The sequence below is a fragment of the Temnothorax longispinosus genome, chromosome 1 (assembly GCF_030848805.1).
Source record: "Temnothorax longispinosus isolate EJ_2023e chromosome 1, Tlon_JGU_v1, whole genome shotgun sequence".
Lineage (NCBI taxonomy): Eukaryota > Metazoa > Arthropoda > Insecta > Hymenoptera > Formicidae > Temnothorax > Temnothorax longispinosus.
In genome coordinates this window covers 12,767,041-12,784,929 of record NC_092358.1, presented here as the reverse complement: position 1 = coordinate 12,784,929, position 17,889 = coordinate 12,767,041, and the positions used below count along the sequence as shown (strand labels likewise).

The following is a 17,889-nucleotide window of genomic DNA, read 5'->3' as shown; positions in this document are numbered from 1 at the left end:
ACCTGGGACACCTAGACATTAAATTCAACGTATTATTACCCCTGGACACCGAAAACTACGGAGCGCGCTATCTGGACCTCGTCATCGGCAACCTGGGACACGTAGACATCAAATTCAACGTACGATTACACCTGGATACCGAAAACTATGAAGCGCACTATCTGGACCTCGTCATCGGCAACCTGGGATACCTAGACATTGAATTCAACGTATTTTTACCTCTGGAGACCGAAAACTATGGAGCGCACTATGTGGACCTCGTCATCGGCAACCTGGGACACGTGGACATCGAATTCAAGGTATCAATACACCTAGACACCGAAAACTACGGAGCGCGCTATCTGGACCTCGTCATCGGCAACCTGGGACACGTAGACATCGAATTCAACGTACGATTACACCTGGATACCGAAAACTATGAAGCGCACTATCTGGACCTCGTCATCGGCAACCTGGGATACCTAGACATTGAATTCAAGCTTGATTCATAAGAATCGACTTAAAAATTCCCTAGCGGCAGAATTAAAATTATGTCTAGACATAATAAAAATTGGCTGAATTAAAATTATGTGTACACATAATTTTAATTCATTTTTATTATGTCTAGACATAATAAAAATGGGATGAATTAAAATTATGTCTGACAAAAATAATTCCGCATTTTTATTATGTGTACACATAATTTTAATTCATTTTTATTATGTCTAGACATAATAAAAATTAGCTGAATTAAAATTATGTGTACACATAATAAAAATTAATTAAAATTATGTGTACACATAATAAAAATGCGGAATTATAATAAAAATTGGCTGAATTAAAATTATGTGTAGACATAATAAAAATTGTATGAATTAAAATTATGTGTACACATAATAAAAATGCGGATTTATTTTTACGTCAGACATAATTTTAATTCATCCAATTTTTATTATCTCTAGACATAATTTTAATTCATACAATTTTTATTATGTCTAGACATAATTTTAATTCAGAATTTAAAAGAAATATGTGTTTAAACATCATTTTCATTCGATGCATTAAAATTATGTCATAACATAATTTTAATTCTCAATTTTAATTATGTCTAGACATAATAAAAATGAGATGAATTAAAATTATGTCTAGACATAATAAAAATTTGTTTTTATTTTTGTGTACAGATAATTTTAATTCATCCAATTTTTATTATGTCTAGACATAATAAAAATTGAATAAATTAAAATTATGTGTACACATAATTTTAATTCATTTTTATTATGTCTAGACATAATAAAAATGAATTAAAATTATGTGTACACATAATTTTAATTCAGCCAATTTTTATTATGTCTAGACATAATAAAAATGAATTAAAATTATGTCTAGACATAATTTTAATTCATCCAATTTTTATTATGTCTAGACATAATTTTAATTCGTCAATTTTTATTATGTCTAGACATAATTTTAATTCATTATTGAGAATCGCAATTTTTCTGAAGACAATTATTTTTTGAAACTTTTATATTGAGTATAATTTTATTTATGCTATTAAAAAGTAAAACGGCATGCCATACATCCCGCTTGATTTTCGTCCGCCCTGTGCACATGGTACGGAATTTAGCCAAAAATTCGGCTACAGAATTTAAAAATATTTTTTCAAGTTGTAAATTGTATTGACGAAGTTTTTAATAATGTAAAGACGAAGGTAAAATTAATATTGAAGAGTATTATACATTTCGCGAATCAATAAAATATCGTCTAAAAAGAATTATTTTTTAATTTATGTTTTTACATAAACGCGTCATAACCCCCTTTTCTCTCTCTCTCCCGTACCATGTGCACAGGGCGGACGAAAATCAAGCGGGATGCGTTATGCGGGATAGCTCTGATTGGTTGTTGCTATGACGGACGCCTATCCCGCATCACGCATGACGCATCATGTGACCGCAGCCTAAACGTCAGCTTTTTTTCGCTGGTATGAAATTGCGGCTTTATTACGCTTGTCCCATTTGCTCCAATTTCAACGAGAGAGCGCGATATACATACGCAACGCAGGCAGACAAATAGATACATATAACATACGATACGTACCTATTCACCGATTTTGTCTCGTGTCAATAGGCGGTGATCGCGTATGGGTTATTCGAGTTTTGCGAGGACCGAAGGAAAGGAAGACAACGTGTGAGATCCACAACGTCCACAAGCGCTACGGAAAACGACCAAGTGTTGGCGACATGCGGCTATGACGTTTTTAAAATTCACCCGAGCGAAATATATTGCTGTCATGTAGTACGATGACGTATAGACGTCAAGATCACACGGAGTACTTATTTTTTTTCAGCTGTTATCATGGGATCTAGATTAAGGCAAGTCTGTTTTTCTTTCTTGTGCAGAGTCGCAGATTTCGATATAAATTCCTTTTGAGTGAGACGTGACGAGAGCATAGTTTCACTTTTGCATCGTAGTCAGATGGTTCTGCAATATAGAACGTTTCCGTTTCGTTCAACAGAATGTATTTTATATTGTAGATAGGGACGAAATCTCAAATTCAATATGTAATAGAAAAAATCCGAGTCAAATCCAATAATAAAGTGTTTTATTTTCTAGAATTCAAGTAATATTTTATACAAAAATAATATTTTGAACATTGTACAATACTTGCGAAGTAATCAATCCCGACTAGTTAGTTTTGTATCTTAGAATGAATACCTACGAGATTCGAAATATACATACTTATAAGGCTGCGGTCCACTTGACGCTACAAATGCTTCGAAGCATTCTTCTTCTCCTTTCTTTCAATGAAGAAAACGGGAAGAAGAATTCAAAGCATTTGCAAGTGGGCCGCAGCCTAAGTAGTTTCTAAAGTTTCTATTGTAAAGAATCGAATTTTTTAAAAGTAGTACTCGAACAGTAGAACTCTAAGAGTGAAGTTGTCAGTTTAAAGATTTTTAATAACTTTTATTCCATAGGTATTTTTAACATATTTTTATTATAATTTCAATGATCGATAATTTCTTATTTGTAATTTATAAAAATAATTGTTGCCTTATACAAACGTTTTGATTTATAAGAAGACAAAATTTATAGTGAAATACTCATTAAAGGTTTGTACATATTTGATCCAAATTTGAACTCACTTGAAAGTAATACTCTTGTTTTTCGAGGTACTCATAGAGAATTTAAATCAAATTTTATTCAAGTCTACTTTGAGCTTACTTAAAAGTAGAACTACTTAAAAGTAGTTCTATTGCTTTTATTTTTTTATTTATAAAGAGTTTGAAACAGATTCCAACTTATAAGATACTTAATCCTATCGCGCTAATTGTAACATAATCAAGTATAACCAAACCGAATAAGTACATTTATTATGCCAACAAATAATTAACAAATATTTTTCGCAATAAATAAATTATTTAATTTATTCAAAATTACATCAATTTAGAAAGATTAAAACCCATGTTGATTTATCGAAATGTCTTGACGATTAATCTGATCAAAACCGATGGTCGATTTGTCATGATGATAGTCAATCGAGTCGATTAAAAAATCTTAATTTATAATCATTACCCTTAAAATTTTGTTGCAGTACCTTCGAAGCTTACAAGCTGTATTTTATTCAAATTGCATAAACGTGGGTATTTTCTGTAATATTTTCAGGGAAAATGTCAAACAGCTTTTTGAATGCTTCTGCGAGGTAGCCGCACCAATAGGAGAAAAGCCAGCTTGGATACTCCAGAAATATCCCAATTCCTTTTCGGATGAAGAGATACTTAAATCCGTTCCTAAATTTGCATATCCTTGCGAATTTGAAAAGTATATTGACATTAATTACTATGTGATTGGTGAACTTTATCTACCTTTATCATAATATATCTGTTACATCTTTCTGTTTTAGTTTATTGGTACAGCACTTTTCGTTCGTGCTTACTAGCATAGATTCAAAATGGACTTTTGGATTCTGCCGTCACGATCCCAAAACAGAAACGGCTTTAGTAGTCCTGAGCGCACTTCCGTGGCACGAAACATTTTACAAGTTAGTTAAAATGTATTAATTAAATACTTGTACAAAATAGATCAAAATATGAAACTACGTTTTCATCGTAGATTATTGAATCACATTGCATCCTTGACCAGCAATGCCAGCGGAGAAGATCTGTGGAAATTTCTTGAGAGTGTACATACGTGTGGAGTTCCAGTGCCTGGAAACTCCCTATCCATCCCTTTACCAAATTCTACATTAGTAAATAAATTTTTGAAATCTATCGCAATATCATAATTTGTCAAATTGACAAGTGTATTTAAATTATTATTAGGATAAATTTTATGTTATTTTTCTGATATACGGACTGTTTTCTAATGCTCTTTTTAATATTACATTACTTTCAACGCATTAAAAATATTTTATTTCTTTCAGAATTTTATTTGTCAAAGCCCAAAACAGTTTCAATTACCTAGTATCCCTGAAAATGTAAGTATGTTATATCAACAGCTTATTTACACACACACTCACTCACTCACGCATGCACGCACGCACGCACACACACACACACACACATACACACACACACACACACACACACAAGGTATTCCCAGTTTAAACGGATAAACTTGAAATATAAATTTAGATCTTAAAAAAAGAAAAATTTTTCTCTAGAAGTATGCTGGCAAACGCTTTGTTCAAGAGATATTGATTTCTGAAGTTACAGAATTATTAGGAATAAATAAAATTCGAAATAATATAGATTTATCCTTTTTACTGCTAAATTATAATGAAAATTAAAACAATTATCCTCTTTACTGCTAAACAGTAATCAAAATTAAAACAATTATCCTTTTTACTGATTAATAATAATCCAAACTTACAGTAACCAAAATTAAAATCATATTTTCTTTACTGCTAAACATTAATCAAAATTAAAATAATTGTTGCCTTTACTGCTTATAGTAATCAGCTTTACACTAATCAAATTTAAGTATTAAATATTTTATTCAAAATGATGACTTTCTCCCTAGCCCAGAGACAATCATTGCATCTATGGGTGAGAGAACAAGTGGCTAATGACATTGTGTGTCTGTTATTTCTTCGCACGCTTGCACTATCGTCTGTTTTAAGACGACCTTCTGATTGAAGGTCATTAACAGCCATTTCATATACTTTTTGCTTGAGAACACCGCATTCAAAAAATCTATTATTATTAAATCATTTTGAACAAGATATTACTTAAATTTTGATTACTGTAAAACAGTAAAAAGAATAATTATTTTAACCCTCGGTGGTCACACCTCTTTTTCAAATACGTTTGTCACACGGGATCAATTTGACTCCAACCAATTCAAGCAGCTGCTGTTCAAAAACTAACAGTTTGGACAGGATCGCAAAAAATTCTAGAATTAAGTTTAAACATTATAGAATGTATTCTTAGGCATTATGTTCAAAAAATCCTAAAAAAAATGTAAATTTCGAAAAAAATCAAACTTTAATTTTTTAATATTTTTCGCTCAAAATTTTGCATAGTACTCTTAAGATATGTTACTTGAAAAAATATGGTCATTTTAACCCCATGTGACAACCAAGGGTTAATTTTGATTACTGTTAAGCAGTAAAGAAAATAATTTATTTAATTTTGATTAATGTTTAGCAGTAAAGAAAATAATAATTTTAATTTTGGTTACTGTAAATTTGGATTACTGTTTAACAGTAAAAAGGATAATTGTTTTAATTTTGATTACTGCAATACTTAGCAGTAAAGAGGATAATTATTTTAATTTTGATTACTGTAAAGCAATAAAGAGGATAAACCTACATTATTTCGAAATTATTTATTCCTAATAGTTCTGTAACTTCAGAAGTAAATATCTCTTGAACAAAGCATTTACAAGCATACCTCCAAAGAAAAATTATAATTTGAAAATAATTCAAAAAACATTAAAATAATTTTTAAAAATTTGTCTAGAACATAAAATTGTTGTCAAATATCTCTAAATTGTGGTTTTATTGTTTCAGAGGAACTTGACTGAATATTATAGCGCTGTAGATTCGCACAATATGATGATGATATTCGCATCTATGTTATACGAACGCCGTATCATTTTTATTTCAAAACGTCTATCAAGATTGAGTGCATGTGTACAAGCATGCAACGCTTTAATTTATCCAATGATTTGGCAACATATATACATCCCCGTTCTGCCATTATCATTAATAGATTATTTATTAGCGCCTATGCCATTCTTAATTGGTGTGCCTACCCTGACGCTTCAGGTACCTATAACAAAAATCTTTCAAGAATATTATTTAAAATATATTATTATTATTTATAATACATACGTTTTGTATGTACATTTTAATATTATATATACATCTATTATTTGTATAATATTGTTTGCAGAAAGTACCCAAGAGTGATTTAGGAGAAGTTGTTATTTTAGATGCTGATAATAATACAATTGAATCACCGTTTCAAGATCTGGAGTCTTTACCTCAAGACGTAGTGCGTAAAGCGATATACCACTATGATACAATAAGATAACGTATCTTTAAGGATTAATATATGTTTTAAGTAATAAAATAAAAAGTTTCTATGTTGTAGGTAACGAATTTGAAGAAAGCGTTACGCAACAGGCCAGCTCTTCTCGGAGATGGCGTATCAAGGGCATTCCTGCGTGCGTTAGTGCAGTTAACAGCAGGTTATAGAGAAGCATTAACTTTACAGCAGGGTGAGCGTATTACGTTCAATCAAAATGCATTCGTCGAAAGTAGGCCATCTTCTATGCAACCCTTTTTACGAAAGATGTTGGAATTACAAATTTTCCAACAAGTAAGTAAGTGCGCGTTATAAATATAGCATAATTATAACTGCTCGATACAATATAATAAATTTTTTGGGGTATTTTCAGTTTATAGAAGAAAGGTTGAACATGCTCAATTCAGGACTCGGTTTCTCGGACGAGTTCGAAATGGAAGCCTGCAGTTATTCAGCCAAATCAAGTAGTAAATTTATGCAGCAGTATAGGGAATGGACTTACACCATGCGAAAAGAAAGCTCCGCATTTTTCCGTAGTGTAAAAGATAAGGCATGTTACATTAACATTTTAATTAGATCAGATTCAATATCAGTTTATCTCCAACATCTAATATCTGCCTTTATTATAAAATAAAATAAAACAATGTTTTATCGATTGCAGGCTAATCCAGCAGTAAAATATGCTGTTAAATCAGTAAGTTTAAAGCACATTACTTTGCATTATATACAGTATATTCTTTTTCTCGTTAACATTTTTGATCGTTATTCATAACTTTCTGTATTATTTAGTATCTATTGGAGTATAGTAATATAGTCGATAGTTAATGGAAGAAATATGTTGTAAAAATTGATATCCACAGGTGAAAGATAAAGGCAAAGATATGAAAACGGCATATAAAGGATTAAAGTGGAAAGGTGTGTTTTTTCGTGATGTTGGTATATATAATCTTTATTTATGTTAAATATCTATTTATAAATATTTGTTTGGAGGACAGGACGGTCTAATAGAAGTGAAACCAGTATGAGATTTCACCAGCCACGATCGGCTCCTAGCTCGCCTACATTAGACAGAAGACCTATTGGATTTACATCCCCGCCAAAGTCTCCAAATGGTATATCAGCAGCAACTAGTTACCGAAAGGACTTGCGTTTGCCGAATAGCAATTTCACTGATACAAGGTATATACAATCATTTATGTATTGATCATTTCTTCGTATCACTAATATAGGGTTGTGTGGGGTGATGTGCAACGTTGGTCTGCATGTCGACATTTGACAGAACCGCATACTGCCATGTGTTTGTGTCGACAGTACCTTGTTTTAGATAAATGACTCGCAAGATAGCACGCATCCTGGTTTGCTGTACGAAAAGCGAGTTAAATTTCTCGAGCTAAAAGTTTTTTTGCTTTTCACATTCATAGTGATTTCGTGAATTGGTTTTAGTCATCTTATAGGTAAATATTTTTATATTGTTAGTTTTTCAAGTGCGTTTGATAATCCAAAGCAATTTTGTGATTTCCTTACATTGTGTTGGTGTCACGCCAGTCCGCGCAAAATAACGTGTTTGGGGTGATGTGCAACACTGTGTCGACATGCAAGGGCGCAACTATTTTACTTGTGATAACTGCGATTCAGATGATGAAAAATAAAATTTTTAGCGTTTTTTCTTTCATTATATTAATTTTTAAGCGATAAATAAATAAGAAATAAAATAAAAAATGATTGTTTTTTTGTGGTCGATTACAACACAGTGAAATTTTCTGTTCACCGGTTTCGATTAATTTGTATTTAAGAAGCTCAAATTTAACATTTAAGTCGATTGATGTCGATATTCATGCATTTTTTACCTTAATTTTACCTGTGTTGCACATCACCCCAAAAAAATTTGAAAATGCTAAAACAGACGTTTTTTTGAAAACTCGAAAAATTTTTAGGAAAAATTTAAAATTTTGAAAATCTAATCACGCAGAATTTTAGTATTTTCCTTCCTCTACATTATACAGCCATAATATATTCAAGAATTTGATTTTTGGATATGTTTTCCGAGCAACGAAAAAAAGTGTTGCACATCACCCCACACAACCCTAATTTATTCTTATACTATTTAAACTATTTTCTTATATTACTTAAATGTCAGATTAAATGTTTTATTGTAAAATTCCTACACAATTATTTCCAAAACTCCATTATCCAAAAAAATTTTTACATATAAAAATATAGATATTTATTCAAATCAATTCTCTTCACCGTTTTGCATATGAAAATTATTATGATAAAATTATCGAAAAATGAATATTTCATGATATTTTATATATATGTTATGGTCAAAGCCCCCAAAACGCGGGCAAGGATTGACTAATCAATTTTGCCGAACGGCTAAGCGTCAAAGCTTTGTAGTAATTTGCTAATATATGTGTGTATAGACAGTACATAAATAGGCGGGAAAAAGACTCCGCCACAGGCGGAGAAAGTTATGCGTGCGTGCGTGCGTGCGTGCGTGCGTATATATATAACTTTATGTTTTATATAACGTTGTAAGCTATTTTTTTACCCAAAATTATAACATTAAGCATAGCAAAGAGATTTCTCTTGTTTTTCGCAATTTATATAAAAATAATATAGAAAGGCACTAATTTGTCTTCTCCAGGTAGTTCAAGGAAAACATTCAATTTCATAAAAAAAGTATGAAACTATAAAAACAGAAAAAATTGTGTTTGGAAGATAATTGCATGGAAAAATTAAAATGGGACATCTCTTATATAAATAGAATTTTATTATGTTCATTATTATTTATATTACAGTAGAAAACAATACTCACCTTTAAGTCCTAGTTCTCCTGAAGAATCAGACTCTCCATTGGAACGTATAAATATAGATCTTATGCACGAACTTCGAGATGTGATATTTCCAAATACACCGCCTGTGGATAGGACAGTAAGTCTTCTACAGTTTACATAATACTAATACATTACTATTTTGCAATTTACATAAAGAGTACAATCTTATTAGTTGTCGAAAACGATGAAGGTATATTCATATAAATGAAATATTGTACCTTTTTTTTACAACTGCACACATCTTCATGCTTTCAATTCTTGGCTGTAGCAAAAATATTTAACATATTGTAAGCAAATTTGATCCAATGCCAATTTTTTAAAATAAATTATCTGTTTGCTTTAATCATATAAATCTCTGTTGCTTTTTGTGAATCGTTTGTTCGTGTCTTTAACAAGCGATGAACCTTATCATTTTCATGTCCAACGTGAAACATTATGAGAGAAAATAGTTATATACAGCATGTGCCCTCATAAATTACGTCCAACGAAATATTAGATGTATGCATAGATGTCCAATTCGTAGGGAAATATTTTGCATGCTCGTACTTGAATCATCCTCGTCCACTTAAATTTTCCATCGGCATTACTTTATATTCTCGATTCTTCAGTTATTATAATAAGTCATTTAAATATCTACCTGACTTGGTAAAGCAGTTACTTGGATAAATTAGATTGATACATGTTAACATGTTAAAGATATCTTTTTACAAATATTATTGTTTTATCAAATGTTTTATGCTATGCACCATCTCTGTATTATTAAATGTAATAGCACACAATTCTGACTGATAATAATTCCAAGTAAACATACTCGTGTGCCATTATCATGCATGCGTCACATATTGAGAATCAATAAAATTTAGACATTTTGTAACTTGTATCAGTTAATTTCTTATAAAGAGGAAAAGTAAAGATTTGTCGTTGCATCACTTTCAGTTGAAACCAGTACGCAGTTTAGACAGCTTGAGACCTGCATGGAGTGGGCACTTACGGCACGGCCCTCTACCTAGTACTATCATTACAAATCCACGCAAAGTTTCTTCGACAAAGCAAATTTTATTTTCCTCCTCCTCTCATCCCCTTCCCTCAAACAATTCGGGTAATCAATTGAAACCGTTTACTTCTAATTCAGTGACTACAAAGTCAAATAGTACCATGGAGATTGAAACGTCACCTTCACCTGTATTGCCCGTGTTACACAATCAAAATGCTCAACCAAATCAATTTTTACGTGAATTGCATGTACATAATGATTTCGTAAAACCTGTCGTTAACTTATCATCGTGCATTCATGAAAAAGAGAATGCGAAATCTCAAGAGAGATTTTCTTCAAATGATGGAAAATTCAATCCGAAAGATTGTCACATTTTTACACGTGCCGATCCAATTCCAAATACATGGGATGACGAACCTTTCAATAGACCTTTCAAAACGTCAAATTTTCTTCACGAAGTAAACGAAGATGATCCTTTCGATACGAGTAGAGTATTCACGCCTACTTATTTGCAACAAGCTGCGCCACTTTTTAAATCCACGATTTCCTCGACGCCCGCTCAATTTCATCCATTATCACATCCATTCGATACTACATCCTGTTCTGCACAGGCTAAGGTAAACATCATCGTTCACTATCTTTTATATCTATAAAACATTCCGATCAATTTTGGTTCGTGATTGTTGGGCCCGCAAAGTATGTGAAAATATAATACTCGAGATATTTCAGATTTACTGAGCTATTCAGTCGCAAGTGCCAAAAACCAACTTGAAAAAATTAAGTGCTATTTTTCAATATCAAGATAGCACTTATTATCGCGAATCAAAGGATTTAAGTTTCAAATCTCTCTGATTCGATAATAAAGTCTTCAACAAGGAGATTTAAAATTTAATTATCGAGTGGCTTAAAAAAATAAAAACTCGGTAAATCTATCTTTCCAAAATTTAGTTTCTTATTTATAATATTTCCACTGTCGTGTTTTTGTCCACGTCCTCAACTTTTGGCTGTGGTAAATTTTGTAGTAATTCATGTACGAACGCAGTATCAAATTGTCAAACGATAATGTCCAATAATTTTAAAAATGCGTATACAAAATAAACTATTTTCATGTATCACTTTATACGTATTTCAACTACATTTTTCATTTTAGAAAAAAGTTTTGGAAGAAAATAAAAAGTTTTAGAAGGGTATGTAGAACATGTACACATGTTTTATAATATGAACTTTTTTACGAGATACTAACGTCTATTTTTTTTAAATGGAATTATATGATTTTTCAGTAATTTGATTCTTTAAATTATTCTACACTCTGTAAGACAGTCATCGAGAAAAATCAATACTTTATGAAATATTACATTTTTTTATGTTAACACACTTTATAAAAATTCCGTCAAATATTGCTTTTCGATTATTTCACTTTAATATTTTTATATACAGAATAATAAATAACAACATATTGATATAAATATAAAAATTAATTTCTGATTTGTAATTGTATATTTCTTCTATATAACAGATGCATGATATAAAAAATTTGTTATATATCATCATAGTTTTCCCTTAAAATTGAAATTTTTATTCTATTTTTTCCGAAGTGAAAAACAACTGATGTACTCATGATGATACAGTAGAATAGCTCATTTTGTATACAAAAGCTACATACATATATCATGCACATTAACTCAATCATTACCACTAAAAAATAACATTTTGATACTGCAAGTTGAATTCGCGTTATCCTCTCACATATCAAATGCTGCCTGAATTCATTAATGAAAATTAAACGATCGGTACGTGTTTTTTTCTTACAGGATTCTCCCGATGTCCCAGATTTGATACGGCTAGATTCAACAAACAGCAACGACGATTTCGATCCGCTTCTATCTAAATCTTCCGAATTTTCGAGCACAAAACAGATGAGCCAATCGTTACATTTACCTGAAATGGGTGAAGGTCTCAGTAACCCCTTATACCCTTATTTTCAACAACCGTTGCACAAAAACAATGAGAAGGCGAAAACCTCTGATAATGTGGGTGATATGGATTTATTACAGGCGTATGGTATAGACTTTAATAAATTTAGCTTATCCAATGGTGATAATCCATCCGCAATGAATACCGCCGCGTGTAATCGAAGTGATAACAGTATTAATAACACGATGGACACATTCAGTTTAACGCTGAATACACCTGCCATTAAATCACAAAATAATTGGACGAAGTTTGAGTAAATATTAGTATTATATATATATATATATATATATATATGCCTACACACATTATAATTGTAAATATATCATTAGTATTTTGTTATGCATTTAGATACCTTTATCAGCAAACATTCTCATTAACACTCCTTTATAAGATCATCTCATCATGTTAGCCAATAATTATCATGTTATACACAGAATCAACCGCCGGAATACTGTTTTGCGTCGTAAACGACATATACTTATGTACTTTGTATATCTTTCGTATTAAAAGCCAATGGCATCTGTGCATGCATATTTCGGCCAGTGCGATATTTCTGTTTCTATCATATAATCAGTATCTTTTCTGCTACATTATTATTCGTTCACGGATTGTGCAATGCAAGAATATAATATTTTTATTTGGTAGCAACAACATAACAAAAAGACTTGAGGAAATAATATAGGTTTGGACGAACTAAAAATTTAGATACTTTAATACTTTAATGTTGATAATGTACATAATTAACGTATTGAAAACCCGCAAAAAACATATTACGTTTACAAAAATAACAGTATTGTTTATTGCTTATATAATAATACTGTCACATCCTCTTACAAAATTCTAAGGTATCATTATAATTTCTACGTTACATTCACCTCTATCTACATCTTACAAATTTTCATGAAATACTCAATTACATATATGAGTACAGTTTTATAACACATTCGTAGATGCTCAAACATATTTACTGCAATGAAAGCGACTGCATATATGCAATAGCGAAGGAAACTAAGTGAAACGAACATACCGTACAATTTTATAGTTTAGATTATTGTTAGATATATCAATTTTAATAATTGTTGCACATTTATTGGCAATGCTTTATAATAAATTAATGCAAAAAAATAAGATGCACCGTTTCTAGCATATTTATCATATTTGTTAATATCCCGTTATCATATCCTACATATACGCAATACTACATATATAAAATTTAAACATATTCTAATAAAATTACTTAAAAATCCTCATGCCTTACTGCTATTTTCTAATTTTTTCGTTTAAAGGTGGAAGCACATAAAATTGCAGGAGCCATGAGCACGAATGCAGAAGCCATATGCGCATGCGCTATGGTGTCTGCATACTGTCTATGGTTTCTGAATTTTCAATCTACATAAAAATACATAAGCATAGTGTATGTAGATTGAAAATTCAGAAGCCATAGGCAGTATGCAGACACCATATAGCGCATGCGCATATGGCTTCTGCATTCGTGCTCATGGCTCCTGCAATTTTATGTGCTTCCACCTTAAACATACTCGAAAAACAGCCGTTTAACGACTATCGAAAGGAGGTGAAAACGTTCCTTCCGCATGCAAATCTTACTTTTCAATTTTACGACTTTCACGAATACGTTAAACGTTAGAGCACAAGCACAGAGCGATAATAATAAAGAAATAGCATGCACAACAAAATAGGTTGTCAACATGTCACAAAGGACAGAATTCTTCATTGGAGAGAGTTCTGATTTCTGCCGCGACGGTACGTCGCCACCGTCAACGCAGAGTTCTCGGCTCAGGACGGGGGACCGACGTATAGTTGGCAAACAAATTAAAAATTATTGAAAATTATCTTATCCAATCGTTTGGAAATCATTTGGAGATATTTGGAAAAAACTTTTCAGAGTTTGGAAAACCATACAATAATCACAATTAATTATAATTAATTAAGCGTATAATTAGCAGAAAGTGCCTAAAAAATGTTTTTTTTTTAATCCAATCGCTCCAGAATCATTTGGATAAAGTGTCGATATAATTTTTATTATTTAGAAAACAACTCTATTCTAATAAAAATTAATTAAATGTCAATATTTCGTTTTAATGTCTGCACTATAGTGCAATAAAGTGCACATACTTTTCTATGTATGTTTGATTGGTAGCCAGGCTGTGTTTCGATATTGACTGTAAGTACTGAAAATCTACAATGTTACATACGTCATCACTTTTTCAGTACTTTATAGTCTACTAGACTACGTCGGCTTGGAGTCGGTTATTACTCCAGCGTTACTCCATCCATTTTGGAGTAAAATTAATTAGCACGAAGATCCAGCTCTGACCGATGACGGCTTTACTTATTTAATTTGTTGTTTTCATGTATCGGTCAATATTCTATATTCTGTTTTAAAAATAATTATCTACACTGCTACGGTACTGCTTCAGGGGCATAATGGAGGAGACTGGTGTGAACAGCTACGTGTTAGCATTAAAGCTTAAAGCCAAAAATTGACTTCCTAGGCCCTACATTATGTTGCACTGAACATAACAATTACGTAAGTATAGTTAACCTAACTTCAAAATCTTGTTGAAACTTTAAAATCCTTTTTTATCAATACTTTAACTAATTTGGTAATTATACAATAATACGGACCACCTTTCGATGACCTTGACCTTGACATATATTGTCAAGGTCACCCTCCTGAGTGACCTTCAGAAGTTTTTAGCCAGCGGTCGTTATTCGTTAAAAAGTTATTAACAAAAAAAAGTTTGGAAAATATATAGCAGCTATTTTGAGTATTGGAAGGCATAAATGACTAATATATATGTCGAAATAGTTCACGCATACACTTTCCACGCGAAATATTCTTTCGGCGTATAGAAGTGACGCGCTTTAAAAGTATTTATAAGTGTTTAAGGGGATCCTATACCCGTCTGTAATACCGACACTTTGTTTTAACCTCAACTTGCAAAAACATTCGCTTTATATAAAAATTCTACAATGTATTATTACAAAAAGACTGTGGCGTGGCCAGCGGATTACATCTAAAAATACGATACCGTTGTCAGAATTAGGTTTAGACTCTAAACAAAAAAGTTATCTGTAAAAAATGATTATTGCAAACGTGCAATAAAAGTGCACGCGCCCCACTTTTAGTGCACGTTTGCAATAATCATTTTTCACAGATAACTTTTTTGTTTAGAGTCTAAACCTATTTCTGACAACGGTATCGTATTTTTAGATGTAATCCGCTGGCCACGCCACAGACTTTTTGTAACAATACATTGTAGAATTTTTATATAAAACGAATGTTTTCGCAAGTTGAGGTTAAAACAAAGTGTCGGTATTACAGACGGGTATAGGATCCCCTTAAAGCACGTCAACTAACCTATGTAACCTTTTTGTTAATAACTTTTTAACGAATAACGACCGACGGCTAAAAACTTCTGAAGGTCACTCAGGAGGGTGACCTTGACAAAATATGTCAAGGTCAAGGTCATCGGAGGGTGGTCCGTATTACTGTATAATTACTACTAATTTTCATCAGTTATCTAATAATAAACTAAATTTTATTCATACCTAATTTACAGAGCATTCTTAAAGAAACTGCTACAAAGTAGTTCTTTCAATGCAACAAATTGTCAATCAACAACATCTTCAACACCTTCCATATCTTCATTATCTAACAATACAACTTCTAGTTTCATTGACGCTGCACGTTATACTGGTCTCATAAGTTATCCAAACGCCGAGCCATGGCATACATGACACTTTGCTGAAACTGGCAGAGTTAAGGTAGTTGTATCACAAATATCCTTTACCAATGAATCTGCATAAAAATTTAAGAGTTTATAGAGAAATATCTAATCAAATTGCTGTTAAAATTTTAATTCAATAGACCACATTATATTTGAGATATCAATTACACAGGTCCACAAAAAAAAAGTTGTCTGCGCCATGGACTAGACCATGGTATTCCCATGTATTTTAGCCTGCTGAAATCAAATATGACCTCAGTTTTGCCCCTACCCGTCAGGAATTTTTTTCCACAGCCAAAAATACCTGTCGATTTAATGGATTTTCTAAGGTGTTTTTGGCTATAGAAAAAAATCCTGACGGGTAGGGGCAAAACTGAGGAAAATACATGGGAATACCATGGTCTAGTTCATGGCGCAGACAACTTTTTTTTGTGGACCTGTGTAATTATAATATCTCAATAAATATGTGGTCTATCAAATTAAAATTTTAACAGCAATTTGATTAGATATTTCTCTATGTTTATAGAGAATGTTTACACAGATTCGTCGGTAAAGGATATTTGTGATACAACTACCTTAACTCTGCCAATTTCAGCAAAGTGTCATGTATGCCATGGCTCGGCGTTTGGATAACATATATGGGACCAGTATAACGTGCAGCGTCAATGAAACTAGAAGTTGTATTGTTAGATAATGAAGATATGGAAGGTGTTAAAGATGTTGTTGATTGACAATTTGTTGCATTGAAAGAACTACTTTGTAGCAGTTTCTTTAAGAATGCTCTGTAAATTAGGTGTAAATAAAATTTAGTTTATTATTAGATAACTGATTAAAATTAGTTAAATTATTGATAAAAAAAAGATTTTATTAAAGTTTCAACAAGATTTTGAAGTTAGGTTAACTATACTTACGTAATTGTTATGTTCAGTGCAACATAATAATGTAGGGCCTAGCAAGTCAATTTTTGGCTTCAATGCTAACACGTAGCTGTTCACACCAGTCTCCTCATTGTGCCCCTGAAGTAGTACCGTAGTGTAGATAATTATTTTTAAAACAGAATATAGAATATCGACCGATATATAAAAACAACAAATTAAATAAGTAAAGCCGTCATCAGTCATAGCTGGATCTTCGTGCTAATTAATTTTACTCTAAAATGGATTGGAGTAACACTGGAGTAATAACCGACTCCAAGCCGACGTAGTCGTAGACTATAAAGTACTGAAAAAGTGATGACGTATGTAACATTTTAGATTTTCAGTACTTACAGTCAATTTCGACACACAGCCTGTCTACCAATAAAACATACATAGAAAAGTATGTGCACTTTATTACACTATAGTGCAGACATTCAAACAAAATATTGACTTTTAATTAATTTTTATTAGAATAGTTGTTTTCTAAATAATAAAAATTATATCAACACTTTATCCAAATGATTCTGGAGCGATTGGATTAAAAAAAAAAATATTTTTTAGACACTTTCTGCAAATTATACGCTTAATTGATTTTAATTAATTGTGATTATTGTATGGTTTTCCAAACTCTGAAAAGTTTTTTCCAAATATATCCAAATGATTTTCAAACGATTGGATAAGGTAATTTTCAATAATTTTTAATTTGTTTGCCAACTATATAATATACGTCGGTACCAGAGCCTTAAGGGTCGACAGGAGTAACACTACCGACCTCTGTCGGGTTGCTTAGCTGCGAGTCCGTATTTTATTTATTATAAATTTTTTAAAAGCCAAAATGGAAAATCCGGCTCTGTACCAGCTTGCGGCTGATCTTACTGATTAAAACGAGCATAAGTGAAATGAGAT

The 17,889-nt window shown here is 31.7% G+C and overlaps 1 protein-coding gene across 5 annotated transcripts; it reads left to right on the top strand.

Annotated features, from left to right (window-relative positions):
• Window positions 1–1,999: 1,999 nt before the first annotated feature.
• Window positions 2,000–13,442, top strand: LOC139809200 (DENN domain-containing protein 1A). Of its 5 annotated transcripts, none has more exons than XM_071771944.1 (15): window positions 2,000–2,351; window positions 3,643–3,798; window positions 3,881–4,018; window positions 4,090–4,225; window positions 4,400–4,453; window positions 5,990–6,247; window positions 6,375–6,476; window positions 6,576–6,803; window positions 6,883–7,059; window positions 7,171–7,203; window positions 7,370–7,424; window positions 7,505–7,688; window positions 9,335–9,443; window positions 10,283–10,957; window positions 12,152–13,442. In XM_071771944.1, exons 1-15 carry the CDS (start codon window positions 2,335–2,337, stop codon window positions 12,569–12,571), a joined length of 2,742 nt encoding a protein of 913 aa, XP_071628045.1. In that variant the 5' UTR covers window positions 2,000–2,334; the 3' UTR covers window positions 12,572–13,442. The 5 variants fall into 5 exon arrangements, with proteins under 5 accessions (XP_071628045.1, XP_071628036.1, XP_071628052.1 ...); XM_071771935.1 differs by having other exon boundaries at window positions 2,002–2,351; window positions 9,311–9,443; XM_071771951.1 differs by lacking the exon at window positions 5,990–6,247 and having other exon boundaries at window positions 2,002–2,351; window positions 9,311–9,443.
• Window positions 13,443–17,889: the final 4,447 nt, after the last annotated feature.

Excerpts from the sequence above, each read along its gene's own strand:
- LOC139809200 (XM_071771935.1), top strand. Across the intron at positions 4,226-4,399 it reads CTTTACCAAATTCTACATTA|AATTTTATTTGTCAAAGCCC; the intron begins GTAAATAAATTT and ends TATTTCTTTCAG. Across the intron at positions 7,689-9,310 it reads AGCAATTTCACTGATACAAG|TAGAAAACAATACTCACCTT; the intron begins GTATATACAATC and ends TTTATATTACAG.